The sequence below is a fragment of the Hyperolius riggenbachi genome, chromosome 4 (genome assembly GCF_040937935.1).
Source record: "Hyperolius riggenbachi isolate aHypRig1 chromosome 4, aHypRig1.pri, whole genome shotgun sequence".
NCBI classification, from domain to species: domain Eukaryota; kingdom Metazoa; phylum Chordata; class Amphibia; order Anura; family Hyperoliidae; genus Hyperolius; species Hyperolius riggenbachi.
Window position 1 is genome coordinate 405,692,708 of NC_090649.1, and position 20,486 is coordinate 405,713,193.

Below are 20,486 nucleotides of genomic sequence, written 5' to 3' on the forward strand. Positions count from 1 at the left end.
CCCTGAACAGAGATGAAAAAAGCAAATCTGGACTTACCTGGGGCTTCCTCCAGCCCCCCATAGCCCGCAAGGTCCCTCTGTGTTTTCTGGATCCCATCTGTGGTCCCGCTGGTGGCTCCGGTAGGTGCGCGACTTCGGCCAAAGTCCGTGCAGGTACCTGGTGCGTCATCACGCCCGTCAACATAAGGGTTCTGTGTATGCACCGTACTCAAAAGACTGAACCGTACATGTGCAGGAGCCTTTCGGCAATGGGCGCGATGACGCACCGGGTACCTGGATGGACCCCGCATGCGCGACTTCAGCCAAAGTCACCAGGTGTACGGAGTCGCTAGCGGGACCACGGAAAGGACACAGAGGACACAGAGAGACCTCGCAGGCTATGGGGTGCTGGAGACTGCCCAGGGTAAATCCAGATTTGCTTTTTTCACCTCTGCTCAGAGTCCCTTTAAACATTACTGTACATGGCACTGGGAAACCAATGCTGAGCTGATATGTGCATTTCATACAGATCAGTTTACTAGCATAAAGTGGAAATTCCTGTCAGGGAGAAAAGCCACATTCCTTTACCTCAGGAGCCATTGTGATGACTTCTCGATAAAGATCTGATGCTCTGGCTGCGGTTTCATTGTGACGGGACAGAGCGCGTGCCAAACCCAGACGATGCAGGAAGGAGCTGCGATTAACAGGCACTCGGGTGCAAGCCTGATCTATATTCCAGACGATAAAAAAAATATCCTGTCATTATACATGGGACAATAAATAGAACAGGAATACCCACAAAATAGATTCTGCAACAATTTGGTTCCAGTTTTTGAGTTCCAAAAAGGACATTACACTCTTAGATTTTTCTTTGCATCGTTCAACTCTGTCTACGCTGTCACTACAAATGACCCCCCCCCCCCCTCCTCCAACCTCTCTTTCCCAATATTCTTAAAGTGCACCCAAGGTGGGACTGATATGGAGGCTGCCATATTTATTTCCTTTTAAGCAATACCAGTTGACTGGCTGTCCTGCTGATCCTCTGTCTCTAATACCGTTAAGGTGACCGGTCTCTTGCGTTAATAACCAGGCTGTTTTACTGGTTTTCTTTTGCTGCCGGAAAGAGTTAATTTTCAGGCATGCAAGTGACAGCTTCTGTCTTGTGGGTATCTTTTCGGGACTATAGTAAACCTCACTAATTAACAAATTACAGCCATAAAACTGTTCCTGGCGGAACACTTCTGGGAGCAGGGGAGAGATAGAAAAAAAGGTCAATAGTCCATGTATTTTAACTTTCGGACACTTAATAGGCTGGCATTGATCAGAGACAATAAAACATTCAATTTACTTTGTAAATGTTTAAATATAAAAATAAAGGTTCATTTTTAGGAGTAGGAGTGTATTATTACAATTGTTTATCTCGTCCATTTATTTTCACCTCGGGTTCACTTGGATCTGGTGGAGGTCTAAACTTTTTTTCTGAAGTATAGCTTGCCTTTAGCTATACCTCTATTTATTGACGGTTGTGTCTCTCAGCCAAATGGCCCGGCTGAGCACTTACTGAGCACTGAGTCTGAACACTATTCAGAGGTTTTCCGCCTGATATGTTTTGAAGGACAAAATAAAATAAATAGGCACAAATGACATTACTTTGATTGTCCTATTTATGTGTGAACATCTCCTGTATTGCTCCATCAATGCTCCAAGACTTCAACCCTTCTATCCACTGTCTCATGCTTTCAGGATTGCTGTCTGAGCCCTCTTGGAACTGAAATTTATCATGAAAGCTACTTTTGCACTACAGTGTTTCAGTCGCTACTTAAGAGGTCAATGCTTATTATCTTGGTGGCAATATTCCAGAATTGCTTTTACAAACCTGAAGGATATCACTGGTCCATGGTCAACCAGCTGTGTCAAATTTTTTTTAAAAATAATAATGTTGCTGTGGTAACTACACTCCAGCATTTCTTTCCAAACAGGAATTTAGTTGTCTTTGATTAGAGTGGTTTGGCAGATGGAGAAGGTGTAATTAGTTATTACCCTAGTGGTAAATCTCCAATACTGCTCTCATATACATGGGGTATACCCAGGGCTGTTTCAGACTTGTTGCTGCCTGAAGCAAACTTGTGAGGATATACAGGTAATCCCCGGTTGAAGAAGGAGATTGGCACTGTAGGTTCATTCCTAACCTGAGTCTGGTCTTAAGTCAGAACACTGTGTCATCTCTGTCCCCTGTACCTCCTCTGTGCCCCCTGGGCCTCCAGTGTCTCCCTTTGTCACCTCTGCCCTCTGTACCCACTTATACAAGTTTAAGGCCTCTTTCACAGTAGGACATTGCGTTTCAGTGCAACGGTAAGGTCGCACAACGCGGCCCTAACGCAAAGCATATAGACTTTAACTTGGATGTTATTGTGCGTTCTTTAACACTGCATTAAGTGATATGACCTACACGTGGTGCGACCTTATTGGCGCTCTTTACATGCGACATTAATGTTCCACATTAAAAACGAACAAAAAATAAAAAATGAAGATTCACGTTATAACAGCGATTACTTCGGATACTAGAAATAAACAAAAATCCCCCCAAAATATAAAAAAACAACTGGAGCATGTGCAATAACAAAATAAATACAAAACACATGTATTTACAATGGAACGAAAACGGTGCATGCGTTATATTTAAAAAACAAAAACAAAACAAAAACATTACTGAGCATGTGCAACACAAATAACGCAGCAGATCCATTGCTAAATGCACAGCATGCAGCACTTTCTAATAACGCTACACGTTACACACAAACACAACGTGTGCACTGTGAATGTCGCACATACTTTGCATTGCTGTGCGTTAGTCTGCATTGAAACATTTTCTAACGTGCGACTTTAACATCGCACTGTGAAAGAGGCCTAAAAGCCATGTTTTCTTTGAATTTTTTTAAAAATCAATTTTCCAAGAATTTAAAAAACTCCCATTTAAAAAATTTTTTCTTACTTGTTCCCATGGAAACACAGAATCCATGCCGTTTGTATCGGCGGGTCTTTTGTAAGTCGGGCGTTCGTAATTCGGGGACTACCTGTACATATATACACACATACACTATTCCTATTATAGGCAAACCTGAACTGAAAATAAATGTATGGGGTTATTAACTGTATGTTTATGTCTAATGTCTTATGTCTAATGGTAATAGCATGTTCGTAACATAGAACAGAGTCCCGTATTCTTAATTTCAAGGGCTACATTTGTAAGACTGAATTCTAAATAGCAGCCATAACAGTCTGATGAAAAATCTGCTTCATTTTGCTGCAAAACAAGCAAGCAGGCTTCTGTAAAGTGCACTGACCAGCAGTAAATTATGTGCTGGGTACTGCAGCCTGACTGAAGTCTATTGATTAGGCCAATAGTGTGCAGTGATTTTCACTGTTGATTCCTCCTCCCCCAGAAGACTGTAGAAACTCCTATCTTAAGGGTGGCCACTAATGATCCAATCTTTTTTCACCCAATCGTACCATTTCTAGGGACTGCCTAAATTATCCATTCAATACATTCACTCAATTTTATTGATTTAGTAAAATTGGATAAAAAAGATTGGATCATTAGTGGCCACCATTAGAAGTCAACAATGAAGCCTGATACCTTCTTGAAGTGGGTGTCCCTGATTGGTGTATACTTGGAGCAGCACAGCAGGAAATGTGCCTAATCCTTCAGTGTCCCCCAGTCACAGTGCTGGCACAGTCTATTCTCCCTAGGTCCAAGCTATTTCCATTAGTGTGTTCATCTCTGAGACTGACCCCGCCACTTGTGCTGATGTGAAATAGCACATGAAACCTTCTGCCCCGCCAATGAGTGGCTGTGAGGATTCAGATGCCATGTCTAAAAGAATGCCACAGGCCCTATTTTTTACCCACATGCAAATCAGAAGCAGTTTATTGATTTCAATAGGCTGTCATTCCGTCTCCCAAATTCCTGCGAATAAGCCACAGTGAAAATAAGCACTTCATGTTCGTCTTTGACTTCTAGACTATTACAAGGAAGTGATTACCGGGCCTGTATTACCGAGCCTGTAGAGACACAGTACTTGCCTCACTTTAGGGTTTCAGGGATTTTCTAAGTATAAGGCCAGTTTACTACCGTATCTCTATTCAGTGACTGGTAGCTTCTGTGACTTTTACTTCACTCCTCCATTTACCCACCTAGTTTTATTTGCTCTTGATTGTGGTTTACAGGCCTTTTCCCACTGTATGTGCTTTGCCTTGTTTTTTGGATACAATAACATATATTAACCACTTCACAACTGAGGGGTTTTACCCCTTGAGTACCAGAGCAATTTTCACCTTTCAGCGCTCGTTCCATTCGTTCGTCTATAACTTTATAATTACTTATCACAATGAAATCAACTATATTTTGTTCTTTTTGCCACCAATTAGGCTTTCTTTAGGTCGTACATTATGTCAAGAATTATTTTATTCTAAATGTGTTTTAATGGGAAAATAGGAAAAAATGTATTATTTTTCAGTTTTCGGCCATTATAGTTTTTAAATAATGCATGCTACTGTAATTAAAAGTCATGAAATGTATTTGCCCTTTTGTCCCGGTTATAAAACCATTTAAATTATGTCCCTATCACAATGTTTGGAGCCAATATTTTATTTGGAAATAAAGGTGCATTTTTTTCAGTTTTGCGTCCATCCCTAATTAGAAGCCCATAGTTTATAAAGTAACAGTGTTATACCCTCTTGACATAAATATTTAAAAAGTTCAGTTCCTAAGGTAACTATTTATGTATTTTTTTTAATTGTAATTTTTTTTTTTTTTTTTAATTACAAAAAAAAATATTGGGGAGTGTAGGAGGTAATGAGTTATTTTTTTAGTGTAAAAGTAATGTATTTGTATATGAAAAATGCTTTAGGGTGTAGTTTTACTATTTGGCCACAAGATGGCCACAGTAACTTTTTGTTTATGCAACCTGCAAGCGTACAGGAAGTACACATGCAGGAAGGGTTAGGAGGCTGGGAAACTGTTTTTTTCTCACAATGATCGCTGCTTCTCGTAGAAGCAGCTGATCAATGCGGGGGGCAGAGATCAACGAACAGGAAAGATTTTTCCCGTTCATTGATCTCCGGGCGAGCGGGCGGTGGTGTGCACGAGCGCGGGGGCGCGCGGACGAGCGAGCGGGAGCGCGGACAGCGGCGGGAGCGGTGTCAGGTACGGATTCCTCCGTCCCTTGGTGTTAACAGGGTGGAAAAAGGGACGGATAAATCCGTACCGCTGGGGGTAAAGTGGTTAAATCTCAGTAACATTTCCATTATTGTGATCTAATTTAGGCCCACACAACATTTGGCCTGCTGCATTTTTGGAGCACTTGCGCTTGTATTAAATAGATAAGGAGTGGAGGAAAATTGCAAACGAAAGGCTGTGCTATGTTAGGGCCTGTTTCCACTACACGCAGATTGGATGCAGAATGGATGCAGAAAAACTGACTCCAATGAATGCCTATGGGAAAATCTGCATCAGAAAAATCGCATTTAGTGGAAACACGCCCATAGGCATTCATTGGAGTTAGTTTTTCTGCATCCAATCTGCGTGTAGTGGAAACAGGCCCTGACTGTGTGCCTTTCCCATAAAAACATGCAGTGGTGTAACTACAATTCATGGGACCCCCAGCAAAACTATGATGGGGCCCCAACTGTTCACACCCCTTCCCTTGCCTCCCCTTGGTGCCCTTCACAGCGTTGGAGGCCATCTCACAAAGGTCATAAAACAAGTGTAGCCAACATGATCTTCACACCTATAGCAAGTGTAGCCACAAAAACACCTGATCTGGCGTACAGTCCCCTGTATTGGAGGAAGAGAAGGTTAGAAGTTGGGGCCCTCCACAGCTCTGCCCCTCCACCCTCGGCGATCTCAGGTGCTGCTTTCCTCTAGTTACGCCCCTTTAAACTTGCTATTTCCTTTTGTCCTGTCATTTCCTGCATTTTCTTGATTTTTTTTTCTAGCCAATCCAATGAAAATTGCAAATGTAGTCACATGCACAAAGAAACAAGGAAAACCGCTCATAGTGTGAGCACTTGCTTCTCTCTTTATTTATGCAATGTAATGATTGTGGGATATCTCCGTGGTCAGCGCACAAGATGTGCGCTGACACTGCGGAAGTCCTCCACAAGCGTGTCAAAATAATAGAACCCAGCTTTTGGTGCAAGCAAGCACCAGTAGAGGGGAATTCCCACCGGCAGATGGAGCTGTGGAGTGCAGAGGAATAAACCCTCTGCGCTGCCACAAATGCCAGATGGAAATTGTACGAAGAGAAGCAACACAAGGCAAGATAGCCCCCAAAGAGAGAGAGCATAGAGACAGAATCAATGTGTGTCCACCAAACTAGTCGCCACCCAGCGACGGTGAACACACAACTGCGGAAACGAAGTGGGAACGCAATCGCAAGAATGGCAATTGCCAAATAGTGACACCAGACTGAGCAGGACAGAGTATGAGAGTAGCAAAGGCACAGCAAACAACAATAAAAGATAAGGAAAATAATAAACACTAGCTAAACGCAAACATCGCACTCATTCACAACAGAGAACTTGTTTACAGCGCGGTCTCCGCACGAAAAGTGCAACAGAGACAAGCACGCCACCCTAACTAGCCACAAGTAACACCAAGGAGCACAAACAGACAAGACAGACAGATGAGGTAGCCAGTAGCAACCGCTGCTCCAGCTTACACTCCAGGAACTCAGATCAGAAGGATCCACAGCCGCAACCGCTAGAGGCTAGTGTGATCCAAACAAGACAGACAGATGAGGTAGCCAGTAGCAACCGCTGCTCCAGCTTACACTCCAGGAACTCAGATCAGAAGGATCCACAGCCGCTACTGCTAGAGGCTAGTGCGATCCAGACAAGACAGAGCGATTCGCTATCAACCGTCTCTGGCGACAGCACAATCGCGACAGACAAGACAGGACAGAATAGGCAGTACAAATTATACACAAACTGACTGCACTAACTAGGAATGCAAGGAGCACTCCCCAAGAATTAACTATACTAAGATAGCAGTGGTTGACACTCCAGCAGGAACAAACCTCTATGAGCAGCAAAGGATTCTGGGATCACATGGTATTTATACTGCAAGCCTTCAAAGGAGGCAGCTAGGCCGTTTGCATGACAAGTGTATGTAAATTGCTCAGCAGCAGAGCAGGTCTGATACTTGCAAAGCACAGGCAGGTCTCTTTTCCAGAGATCTGCAGCTCTCAGACTTAAAGGGATACTGTAGGGGGGTCAGGGGAAAATGAGTTGAACTTACCCGGGGCTTCTAACGGTTTCCCACAGACATCCTGTGTTGGCGCAGCCACTCACCGATGCTCAGGCCCCGCCTCCGGTTCACTTCTGGAATTTCAGACTTTAAAGTCTGAAAACCACTGCGCCTGCATTGCCGTGTCCTCGATCCCGCTGATGTCACCAAGAGCGCACAGCGCAGGCCCAGTATGGTCTGTGTCTGCGCAGTACACTCCTGGTGACATCAGCGGGAGCGAGGACACGGGCGTGCAGGCGCAGTGGTTTTCTGACTTTAAAGTCAGAAATTCCAGAAGTGAACTGGAGGCGAGGCCGGAGCATCGGTGAGTGGCTGCGCCAACACAGGATGTCTGCGGGGGACCATTAGAAGCCCCAGGTAAGATCAGCTCATTTTCCCCCGACCCCCTACAGTATCCCTTTAAGGAATGGACAAACAGCTGTCTGCCCGTGCAGACCGCTGAGCAGATCGTTACATGCAACTTCTTATTATCATAATCTTGTATGATCCAAATAATCACATTAATCAAATCAATGTATCAAAAGTTAGAAAAAAAAGTCATCCTAATCTTATGAAATAACTGAGCTTGTAATACTTCAAAATATATAAAACTTAATATAAAACTCATAATTTCTTCTTTACAGATGGTTACCTGGAACTGTTGGGGGATGATCTTTCAGTGCAGCAGGTTTTTCAGGTATTTGGGATTCTGCAGCTTTTATAGTTGTAGCTCCAGTGGCCTGAGATGGTGGTTTAGAGAAAGCTCCAGCAGCTGACTTTGACAATACAGCTGAACCTCGCCCTCTGGTGGAAGATAAAATTGTTGCATGGCATAAGTTTCTAACATTCATTGAGGTGATAAAGGATAAGATTACAAAACACTTGTAATGTTTATGAAGTTATTTTATTTAAATATGAAAAATAGGTGTAATCAGAAGGTGGGAGAGGTGTGTGTTAGTTCACTTCCCCTGAAAAGCTAGAAACTATTTTTTTTTCAAGCACATAAAAGGATTAAAGAGACACTTAAGCAAAAAAAAAAATTATGATATAATGATTTGTATGTGCAGTACAGCAATGAGATAAAACATTAGGAGCAGAGACATAAGTCTAATATTGTTTCCAGTACAGGAAGAGTTAAGAAACTTCAGTTGTTATCAATGCAAAAGAGCCATTGAGCTTCACGACTTTCAAGGTCGCAGAGAGCTCTGTCTTCTGAAGCTTATTATCTCAACTGTCAGTCACTGTATTTTATTTTTCCCTCCAGAGGACAGGTCAAAAGTTCCCTGGCCTGCTCTGTAATTTCTCATATAGAATGCTTGTAGTGTGTAAACTGCAAATATTAGAGAATGATGCAATGTTATAAAAAAAACCACTATATAACTGAAAATAAAAATGTGAGAATACTTTCTTTGCTACTAATGTTCTAGCAATTATCCGTACTACACAACCAATTCATTATATCATATTTTTTTTTCCGCAACAGTGTCTCTTTAAGTAAAAATAGAGCCCTAGGCAAGATAGCAGTTTTGCCCACTGCTGTTGATCGATCACCTGGCTTTTTTACCGGTAGTAAGATTCGGTGGGGGCTAGCATGCACTAGGCCCCTAGACTCTGTCTCCACTACTGCAATCAATTAAATCACAGATTAACATTGATTACTGCACACATTGCACACTGGGAGGAAAAATGCCAAATTTATTAAATTGGGGTTAGGCCCATTCACACTTTTAATGTGGCACAAATACTTTTCTGATGTGCACGGTGGGATACTGCATGTCAGTGGCAACAATACTATACAATTTGACAAGAAACCGCGTGCGCTGTCTACAGAAAAATGTTCCCAGACATTTACATTGTAATACTCAGGAACATGTCATTGTACTGTGATCACATACCACATGCAGTGCCTCAGAACTGACAGCACTGCATATAGTGTGTGTGTGTGTGTGTGTGTGTGTGTGTGTGTGTGTGTGTGTGTGTGTGTGTGTGTGTGTGTGTGTGTGTTTTTCTGTTTTTTTTTGTTTGTTTTTTTAAACACACATGTTAATCAATGGGCCTGTTCACTTGTAATGTGTTCTCTGTATGATGGAAGAAAGGTTGCTGCATGCTTCTCTTTTCCACTCACTGATCACATTTTTAACAGCTTCCAGACCTTGGTATTTGAAATCTACGTCCTGTTTGGAAGCGGTTATGCCCGCCAGGGTGTAGATTTCAATTATCCCCGCTGTGCATGCCACTCGCTCTCACCGTTCCCACTGCTGTTCCATCGTTGTACCCACTCGCTCTACTGTCATGCTGACAGCAGAGCTTCCGTATAGCAGGCAGGAGCCAATTTCATTGGCTCCTGACCCCGTGATTGTTGTAAGCCAATTACAGCACTTAAAAGGGCACGGACAGCTCTGGTCTTAAAGAGACTCTATAACTAAAAAAAAAACTCTCTGTGGGATACTTACCTTGGGAGGGGGAAGCCTCAGGGTCCAGATCAAGCTTCCCAGACCACTGAAGCTTGTCAGAATCCAGCGCTGGCTCCCCCGCCACCACCCCCGACAATCTTGACAAGCGTTGATTTATTTAACTCTCCGCGATCCTGCGCCGGCGCACTAGTGGCTCTTCGTTCGGGCTAAGCGGAAATAGCCGAGCCCGATCGTATCCGCTCTACTGCGCAGGCACAAAGGACTCGCTCCTGCGCAGTAGAGCGGATAGGATCGGGTTTCCACCTTACCCGACCAAAGAGCCGCTATTGTGCCTGTGCAGGATCCTGGTAGGTAAATATTTACCTCGCCGCACTTCAGGGGGTCCTGGCACTCTAACGGAGGGACAGAGGAGGACGGGGGAAGCCTCGTTAGGATCCAGAGGCTTCCCCCTCCTGAGGTAAGTATCCCCCAGAGGGTTTTGTTTAATATACAAGTTCTCTTTAAAGAGGCCAGAGCTGTGCAGTCCAGAAAAGGTTAAATTCTATTATGCTTTCACTGAAAATGTGTGTTTTAACATGTTTAACATGTACACTAAAACACATATGGGATTCAAGTGGAAATATAACCTTCAACTACAGTATAAGTACGCTAAGGGCCTGTTTCTATCACACGCAGATTGGATTCAGAATGGATGCAGAAAAACTGACTCCAATGAATGCCTATGGGGAAATCTGCACCAGAAAAATTGCGTTTAGTGGAAACGGCCCAGAGGCATTCAGTGGTGTCAGTTTTTCTGCATCCATTCTGCATTCAATCTTTGTGTAGTGAAAACAGGCCCTTACAAATTAAATTGTATAGTATTGGATTAAGAAAATTATTCTTGATTCAGGATTTTCTTCTCATTCATTTTCCCTCTTCCTCTTTTCTACAGCACCTAGCAAGCAAAACGGCTCATAAAATAGAGGCAGCAGGGAGTTAGCAATTACATGTTAATTTTAGATTGATGCAAATGTTTTTGTAAATTTTATGTAGTCTAGAATTGGACCAATCAAAATTATCAGCTACAGCATTTGATTTATCCAAGTCTGAACAGCATACATTTGCATAAAGTTAACTTAGAACTTGCTTCAGGTTAGCATCTCTGGCCATAAAGGGGCTTTTGCCCAACTTCATATCCTCAAAATGAAAAGTGGTTGCGATAAAAAAAAAAGTGATGTGGAAGGGACTTGTTTTGGTACCTCTTCTTCTCCTTAAAGAGTGTCTAAAGCAAATTAAAATACCTGTTTTTATTCAGCAGGCCGCTTTAGCATTATAATCCAAACTGATTCGCCGCAACAACGCGGCAGAACGAGGTCTTAATCCTGCCTCCCGAAATCCCTGGGGCAAAATTTGCCCGGGGTTTTGGGGGGTTAAAGACCTCGTTCTGCCGCACTGTTGCGGCGAATCAGATTGGATTATAATGCTGAAGTGGCCTGCTGACTAAAAACAGGTACTGCATTTTAAAATGCTTCAGTCTCTATTTAATGATAGGGCAATCAAACAGTCACCCCACCTGAGATAATAAGCATAAAGAGTCTTCTTCAGACTCCACAAATCCCCTTCATCAAGGCAATATGACAGGCAGTAGCACTGAGTGTAAAAGTTACATAGTTATATCAATTGTTGCAGCAAGTCATATGCTTTCAAAATATTGAAAACTAATCTACTAACTCATTAAAATTGATTAGTAGGTCACCTACTTAAAGAGAGTGTTTATAATCTGTGCAGCCAATAACTTTTTAAGGACAAAAAAATAACGAATTACAGTACTAATGTTATTCCTATTGAGCACCTTATCCAATAAAATTATTGGCGTTCTACTTCAAAGTCCTCTTTTGTGCTGCACCTATCAAACACTAAACACATGTCCAGTGGTGTAGCTAAGGAGCTGTGGGCCCCGATGCAAGTTTTACAATGGGGCCCCCCAAGCACTTTATACATAGCAATTGATACGGGGCACCAAAACCTGCCAATGACAACTGCAGTGTCAGAGGTGCAAGAAGGGGATGGGGAACAGTTTGTTAATGATTACCACTATTCAAAGTATCTATAGAAGTGATTATTATGAGCACAGAACTAATAGAGAGCTAAAAATGAAGTTGAGGGAGATCCCTTCGGGGCCCCTCTGGCCCAAGGGCCCCGATGCGGTGGCAGCCTCTGTACCCCCTATTGCTACGCCCCTGCACATGTCCAACTTTATGCCTGACTGGGGATTCCAGCCGACAAACTAATTTACATGTTGTCTGACAGACTGGATGTTCAGTCATAAAAGATATTCTCCAAATCCCCTTGATGCTTGCACAGGGTGGCTTGCAACAGAGATTTCAAATGCAATGCTGTAGGGCAGCTGCTGCATCAGTGCAGTAGCCTGCCTCCCACAGTGACTTCTAGGAGGTATAGCACTTGCACCATAGAGAAGGATGAGACTGGTCTGCCACTCAACCTTCCTCATGTAGTAAAAATAGGTTTGGCCAAGAATGGGGGCCAGGTCAAGATAGAGTGACCCCAGGCTGGTGAAAGAAAGAAGAGCAAGGTTGGCTTTGGGAAGGGTTGTAGGATGACTCCAGAAACTGAAGATTCACATAGGTGAGTATGATTTTAGTGAGGAGCTCTTCATTGTTTAAGATGGAGGAGGGGGGAGGAGTGGAAAAAATATTAATAGAATTGGGTTTTAATGATTAAACCCATTGCAGAATAATTTTGTTAGGAAAAGAGCAAGGTGCATAATCTGCAAAAGCTACATACTAATTGAATTGATTTTTCATGATCTGACTTTGATCTGTTTGACTGCCAAAGGTTACTGGACTTGCAGTGCTGCGTTGATTGAGCCACATATCTGCTGCATTGTCAGTGACATCTACCTTGTGGTGGTTGTGGTGGGTCCAAACCTAGTGGTGTTTCCTCTAGCGGTTTCTGTCTTAGTGCTGGTTCCTCTAGATGCCGCTGTGGCTCCTCCTTGTGCAGCTCCACTTCCTCTCTTGGTGGAAGGCCCAGGTTTAGATGCTGTTGCTCCTCTGGACACTTGAACTGCTCCTCTCCCTTTGGGAGCTCCTCTTGCGGGGCCAGCAGGGGAAGCTAATGGTTTGTCTACATTAGCTTGGCTTAGCTGCTTTTGTTTTTTTATTTCTTCAGATGCCTTCCACTCCTGCCACCACTTCTGAGCTGTGTTGTGTAGGAAATAAACATATTTAAGCTCTAACTTCTTCAGACATTACATTCAGTAAAGACAAAGTAAAAAATGTACACTTATTTTTTAACTTCATTATTTTTAAAGTAAACCAGAGACGTGAAAGGCAAAAGATTTTGTATTTGATATTTACCAGGGGCTTTCTCCAGCCCCATAAGCTCGCCTGAGTGCCACGCCTTCCTCCCCGCGGTCTGCCGTTCAGCCTCGATCAGCCCTGGTAACGGGCTTAGTCGCGTCAGTCTGAGTCTACTGCGCATGTGCGGGAAGTCTGTGCATGCGCAGAAGACCTGGAATGGACCCGACTGAGCCTGTTACCAGGGCTAATCAAGGCTGAACAACAGACCGCAGAAGGACGGCGTGAGACACAGCCGAGCTTATCGGCCTGGTGGAAGCCATGGGCAAAGTATCAAATCTTTAGCCTTTCACGTCTCTGGTAAAGTTTAAAGCAAACCTGTTAGGTTTGCTACAGGCTACTATGGATACCTATTTCTGGAGAGGTAAGCCTCTGGATCTTACAGAGGCTTCCTCTCTACTCCTCTGCATGGCCCATCCAGCTATTAGACCCTCAAAGGGCTCCTGCGCAGTGGCATAGACCAGCTTGGGCTCTGGAAGAAAAAGCAGAGCCCAATCGGGTCTGTGGTAAAGTGCAGGTGCAGAGGGCTCCTGCATATGCAGAGGCATGAACCAGATTGGGCTTTTTTTTTGTGGAAGCCCAATTGGTTCTGAGCTGCTGCGCATGAGCGAGCTGGTGGCAAGTGATTTTTCGGGTGGCTCTTTGCACTGGAATGGGCCAGTGGAGGAGTACGGAGAAAGCTTCGTGCGGATCCAGAGGCTTCCCCCTCCCAAGGTGAGTTTCCTGTAGGGGTACTTTTTTCCCCTACAGGTACACTCTAAGCTATCGACAGTTGTTGCTTGAAACTAAGTTTTCTAGATGTTTTGGGTGATCAGTTAGAACAGCCGTTCTCAATCTTTTTACCCTAGAGGAACCCTGCAAATCATTTTTGGATCTCAAGGAACCCCTGCATTTATTTTGCTCGAGGCATGGTCTTTAAAAGTAGGTGTGGCTGTTTATTTTCCTACCCTTAGATACAGTGTCTCCTTATTCTAGTCACTTTTATTAATGTGCTTCTTTTTACAATGCCCCCATTACAATGTGCTCTATCATACTTCCACCACCACGATGGGGGAAAATGCCAAGGAACCCCTGCAGAGTATTCAAGGAACACTGGGGCTCCAGGGAACTGGCTGAGAAAGCCTGAGTTAGAACCTGTCACAGTAAAGACACACTGAGTTATTTCCTAATCAGCTTGTTCTATTCTATGAAGAGAGAAGGAGGAGGATGAAGATGAGGCACCATGCAGTGTAAATTATAACAGAACTACAATAATGATAGGAACAATCACTTTAACTCAGCGTTTCTCAAACCTGTCCTTGTGACTCCCCAACGGTGCATGTTCTGCAGGCAGCCTCACCTATGCACAGGTGGGGTAATTTAAAAAAAAAGCAATTACTTAGGCGTACGTAATAGTATTGTAACGTTTGCGGAATTATATCCGTGGTCAGCGTACAACATGTGCGGTGACACTGCGGAAACCCTCCACAAGCGTTTGGATAAGGGAACCCAGCTTTGGTGCAAATGCACCTGTAGACAGGAATTCCAACCGGCAGATGGAGCTGTGGAGTGCAGAGAAATAAACCCTCTGCACAGCCACAGATGTCAGATAGAAATTGTACGAAGTGAAGCGATAAAGGGCAAGATAGCCTCTCTTGAGAGAGAGTGAGCACAGAGACAGAATGTATGTATGTCCACCAATCTAGTCGTCACCCAGCGACGGTTGACATACAACAGTGAAGACCAAAGTGAGAAAGCAATCGCAAGAATGGCGATTGCTAGCAGAGACACAAGATGGAGTAAAGACAGAACATAGAATGAATAAAGACAGAACCAAATAGCAAACTGCAACCCAACACGAAGGAACTGACAGAACTAGCTAAACGCGGTCACCACGCGTTAAGCGCAATAGCGACAAAGCGCGTTCAAGGCACAGTGTTTTTTTACATTTTGAATTTGACATTTGAAGCCTAGTGTGTGCAGCTGGGAGGGGTAATCAGGACACAGGACAGTTGGAACTGTGTCTCATGATCCCTGTCACCTTCTTTCAACCAAAAAGATGGCTGCCCCCATGGCAAAGATGGCAGCCCCCATGAATCACAAACATTTGCCTGTTCTTTTAAAACAGGGTGGGTAAAAGATTATATTACCTATCTATTCTAATTAACATAACTAATGTAACTTAATAACAGTATGTTTATTTAGGCTGAAGTTCCCCTTTAAGCGCAACAGCGACAAAGCGTACCAACCCTAACTAACTATTGAACACAGAACAAAAAGACAAACAGATGGCGAGAACGCTTTGCTAATCGGTTGCCTAACACCAGACAACAGCAAGCGTTCACAACAGACAAAAGCTCAGGCCCACACTCCAGGAACATAGGTCAGAAGGATCCACCGCCTCTACCGCTAAGGCGAATGCGATCCAAACAGACAGACAGATGGAGCAACCAGTAGCTAGAGTTGGGCCGAACCTCCGATTTTAGGTTCGCGAACCTGGTTCGCGAACTTCCGCGGAAGGTTCGGTTCGCGTTAAAGTTCGCGAACCGCAATAGACTTCAATGGGGATGCGAACTTTGAAAAAAAAAAAAAATTATGCTGGCCACAAAAGTGATGGAAAAGATGTTTCAAGGGGTCTAACACCTGGAGGGGGGCATGGCGGAGTGGGATACATGCCAAAAGTCCCCGGGAAAAATCTGGATTTGACGCAAAGCAGCGTTTTAAGGGCAGAAATCACATTGAATGCTAAATGACAGGCCTAAAGTGCTTTAAAACATCTTGCATGTGTATACATCAATCAGGTAGTGTAATTAAGGTACTGCTTCACACTGACACACCAAACTCACCGTGTAACGCACCGCAAACAGCTGTTTGTGTAGTGACGGCCGTGCTGGACTGGTGCGCACCATGGCGAGAGTGCAGGTTTTGGTGGCTTTACAGCCCATATGGTCGCCTGGCTGATGTAGCTGAATGACAGAACAGTGACTGTCCAGCTGATCAAATTTGGTCTGACCACAATGAAGCAACGACCTTATTATCTTTTGTGTGCCCCCCGAGACACTCATCTAGGCGCCGGTCATTGCTTCATTGTGATACGCAAGCCCCTTCACCACGGCAAGGTAATGATCACGAAGGGGAATGGGCGCATGTACATGCCTTTTCTTTTGTTGTTGCAGCTGCCCGCAGTGCAGCCAGAAAAATTAGGCAGTCATGTACACGCACCAGAAAAATTATTACAGCGGCCGCTGCTAGCAGCGGCCTAAAAAATTCAGCAATCCGCCTGGAGTCCCAGACCCTGTTGGTGGTGGCGGAGAAGGTAGTCAAGCGGCCTGCAGGCAGACATGCTGTGTGGAGGGACTGGGAGCGACTTAGTCTTCTTGGGGCAGGCCAGGCAGAGATGCTGTGTGTGCGGGGACTGACTTAGTCTTGGGGCGGGCAGCAACCCTCCGGGATCCATGCCTCATTCATTTTGATAAAGGTGAGGTACTTAACACTTTTGTGACTTAGGCGACTTCTCTTCTCTGTGACAATGCCTCCAGCTGCGCTGAAGGTCCTTTCTGACAGGACGCTTGCGGCAGGGCAGGAGAGAAGTTGGATGGCAAATTGGGACAGCTCTGGCCACAGGTCAAGCCTGCGCACCCAGTAGTTCAAGGGTTCCTCATCGCTGTTCACAGCAGTGTCTACATCCACACTTAAGGCCAGGTAGTCGGCTACCTGCCGTTCCAGGCATTGGTGGAGGGTGGATCCGGAAGGGCTACGGCGAGGCGTTGGACTAAAGAACGTCTGCATGTCCGACATCACCATGAGATCGCTGGAGCATCCTGTCTTTGACTGCGTGGACACGGGAGGAGGATTAGTGGCAGGATTTGTGCCTGTACCGAGGGTCTAGTAGTGTGGCCACCCAGTACAGCTCATTCCCCTTGAGGTTTTTTATACGGGGGTCCCTCAACAGGCAGGACAGCATAAAAGACGACATCTGCACAAAGTCGGATCCAGTACCCTCCATCTACTCTTGCTCTTCCTCAGTGACGTCAGGTAAGTCAACCTCCTCCCCCCAGCCGCGAACAATACCACGGGAAGGTTGAGCAGCACAAGCCCCTTGCGACGCCTGCTGCGGTTGTTCTCCTGCCGCTGTCCCCTCCTCCTCCTCCCCCAAAGAAACACCTTGCTCATCATCCTCTGAGTCTGACTGACTGAGTCTGGTGTTGAGGAAACAGCTGGGTCTGATGAAAATTGGTCCCATGCCTGTTCCTGCCGTAACGGTTCCTGGTCACGCTCATTCACAGCTTCATACGCCACTCTACGCACAGCACGCTCCAAGAAGTAAGCGTAGGGAATTAAGTCGCTGATGGTGCCCTCACTGCGGCTCACCAGGTTGGTCACCTCCTCAAACGGCCGCATGAGCCTGCATGCATTTTTCATCAGTGTCCAGTTGTCGGGCCAGAACATGCCCATCTTCCCAGACTGTTTCATTCTACTGTAGTTGTAGAGGTAGTGGGTCACGGCTTTCTTCTGTACTAGCAGGCGGGAGAACATGAGCAGGGTCGAGTTCCAGCGAGTCGGGCTATCGCAAATGAGGCGTCTCACCGGCATGTTGTTTTTGCGCTGAATTTCCGCAAAGCGTGCCATGGCTGTGTAAGACCGCCTCAAATGCCCACAGAACTTCCTGGCCTGCTTCAGGACATTCGCTAAGCCAGGGTACTTTGCCACAAATCTTTGAACCACTAGATTCATGACATGTGCCATGCAGGGTATGTGTGTCAGCTTCCCCATATGCAAAGCGGCAAGCAGATTGCTGCCGTTGTCGCACACCACGTTGCCTATCTTCAGGTGGTGCGGGGTCAGCCACTCATCCACCTGTTTCTTAAGAGCAGCCAGGAGAGCTGCTCCAGTGTGACTCTCCGCTTTGAGACAAGACATGTCTAAGATGGTGTGACACCGTCTTACCTGGCATGCAGCATAGGCCCTGCGGAGCTGGGGCTGTGTAGCTGGAGAGGAGAACTGCCACTCAGCCAAGGAGGAGGAGGACAGCGAAGAGCATGTAGCAGGAGGAGAGGAGGTGGCAGAAGGCCTGCTTGCAAGCCGTGGAGGTGTCACAATTTGGTCCGCTGCGCCCTGCTTGCCATCGTTCACCACCAGGTTCACCCAATGGGCTGTGTACGTAATGTAGCGGCCCTGCCCGTGCTTGGCAGACCAGGCATCCGTGGTCAGGTGTACCCTTGACCCAACGCTCTTCGCAAGAGATGACACCACTTGCCTCTCAACTTCACGGTGCAGTTGGGGTATGGCCTTTCTCGAAAAATAAGTGCGGCCTGGCATCTTCCACTGCGGTGTTCCGATGGCCACAAATTTACGGAAGGCCTCAGAGTCCACCAGCCGGTATGGGAACAGCTGCCGAGCTAACAGTTCCGCCACGCCAGCTGTCAGACGCTGGGCAAGGGGGTGACTGGCCGAAATTGGCTTCTTCCGCTCAAACATTTCCTTCACGGACACCTGACTGCTGCTGTGGGCAGAGGAGCAGGAACCGCTCAAGGGCAGAGGCGGAGTGGAGGAGGGTGCCTGTGAAGGTGGAAGGGAGAAAGCGGCAGAAGCAGATAATGCACCTGATGGAGGAGGAAGAGGAGAAGGAGGGTGGCTTTGCTTTTGTGTGCTGCTGCTGCTTTTGCTCAGGTGGCCATCCCATTGCTGTTTGTGCCTTTTCTCCAGGTGCCTTCGTAAGGCACTTGTCCCTACGTGAGTGTTGGCCTTTCCACGGCTCAATTTTTGTTGGCAGAGCGAACAGATGGCTTTGGTCCGATCTGAGGCACACACATTAAAAAATTTCCACACCGCTGAGCCACCCTGGGATGTGGGCACTATGGGAACCTCAGCAGCTGATGCTGAAGGGCAAGTTGGCTGGCTGTACATAGGTGGCGATACATAGTGCCGGACTCTGCCACCAGCTGTTTCTGACGAAGAGCTGCCCCAGCTTCTTTCAGCAACTTCTCTCCTCCTACTACTCTCTGACTCCCCCTCTGAACTGTCCCCCTCTTCATCTCCTCTATTGGGAACATACAGAGGATTCCTATCATCGTCATCATCGTAGTCATCCTGCCCAGCTTCGCTTGACTCAGAAAAATCCAAACATGCACCATCAATAGGTCCTTCATCCTCCTTACACGTTACATCCATAGTGTTGCCGCGTAACGCAGACATATGAGCTGGTGAAAATTCATCTGGCTGTAACAACAATGGCTGTGCATCAGTGATTTCACCACTAAATAATTCTTGCGAAGTGTCAAATGCAGCGGAAATGGTGCTAGTAGTAGCGCTGGTAGCTGAGCAAGATGAGGTGTTCTGTGTCGCTAAATACTCAACCACGTCCTGACAATCTTGGGACGTGATGGGATGTGCCTTCTTCCGAGCACTGTACTGTGGGCCAGGTCCACACGAAATTACATTTACATGACCTCGCGCAGACCTGCCGGGTGGCCTTCCTCTGGCTCTGGCACTACCTCTTCCTCTACCTGTTTTGTCCATATCGGGTATGCACGGAGTGGTATATCACACTGCGTGCACTCACGTAGGTAGGTGGGTTCACTTAACTGCACAGGTATGCGCACTGATGCGGTGGGTTCACTGAACAGAACAGGTATACAGTGGCGGGTTCACAGAACAGGTATGCAGTGGCAGGTTCACTGAACACAACAGGTATGCAGTGGCGGGTTCACTAAACAGGTATACAGTGGCGGGTTCACTGAACAGAACAGGTATGCAGTGGCGGGTTCACTGAACACAACAGGTATGCAGTGGCGGGTTCACAGAACAGGTATGCAGTGGCAGGTTCACTGAACACAACAGGTATGCAGTGGTGGGTTCACTAAACAGTACAGGTATACAGTGGCGGGTTCACTGAACACAACAGGTATGCAGTGGCAGGTTCACTAAACAGGTATACAGTGGCGGGTCCACTGAACAGAACAGGTATGCAGTGGCGGGTTCACTGAACACAACAGGTATGCAGTGGCGGGTTCACAGAACAGGTATGCAGTGGCAGGTTCACTGAACACAACAGGTATGCAGTGGCGGGTTCACTAAACAGTACAGGTATACAGTGGCGGGTTCACTGAACACAACAGGTATGCAGTGGCGGGTTCACTAAACAGTACAGGTATACAGTGGCGGGTTCACTGAACACAACAGGTATGCAGTGGCGGGTTCACTGAACAGGTATACAGTGGCGGGTTCACTGAACAGAACAGGTATGCAGTGGCGGGGTCACTAAACACGTATACAGTGGCGGGTCCACTGAACAGAACAGGTATGCAGTGGCGGGTTCACTGAACACAACAGGTATGCAGTGGTGGGTTCACTGAACAGGTATGCAGTGGTGGGTTCACAGAACAGGTATGCAGTGGTGGGTTCACAGCACAGGTATGCAGTGGTGGGTTCACTGAACAGGTATACAGTGGCGGGTCCACTGAACAG

At 46.0% G+C, this 20,486-nt stretch overlaps 1 protein-coding gene across 3 annotated transcripts in view; it reads right to left on the reverse strand.

The window, feature by feature from the left end:
* Positions 1-20,486, reverse strand: part of LOC137504210 (uncharacterized) — a 160,039-nt gene that overhangs the window by 29,901 nt on the left and 109,652 nt on the right. For all 3 annotated transcript variants that reach the window (XM_068232315.1, XM_068232314.1, XM_068232316.1), the window contains 3 exons: positions 12,582-12,882; positions 7,920-8,071; positions 568-707 (listed from right to left, as the gene is read on the reverse strand). In XM_068232315.1, coding sequence (XP_068088416.1) covers positions 568-707; positions 7,920-8,071; positions 12,582-12,882 — 593 coding nt within the window. The remainder of the gene's footprint in view (positions 1-567; positions 708-7,919; positions 8,072-12,581; positions 12,883-20,486) is intronic.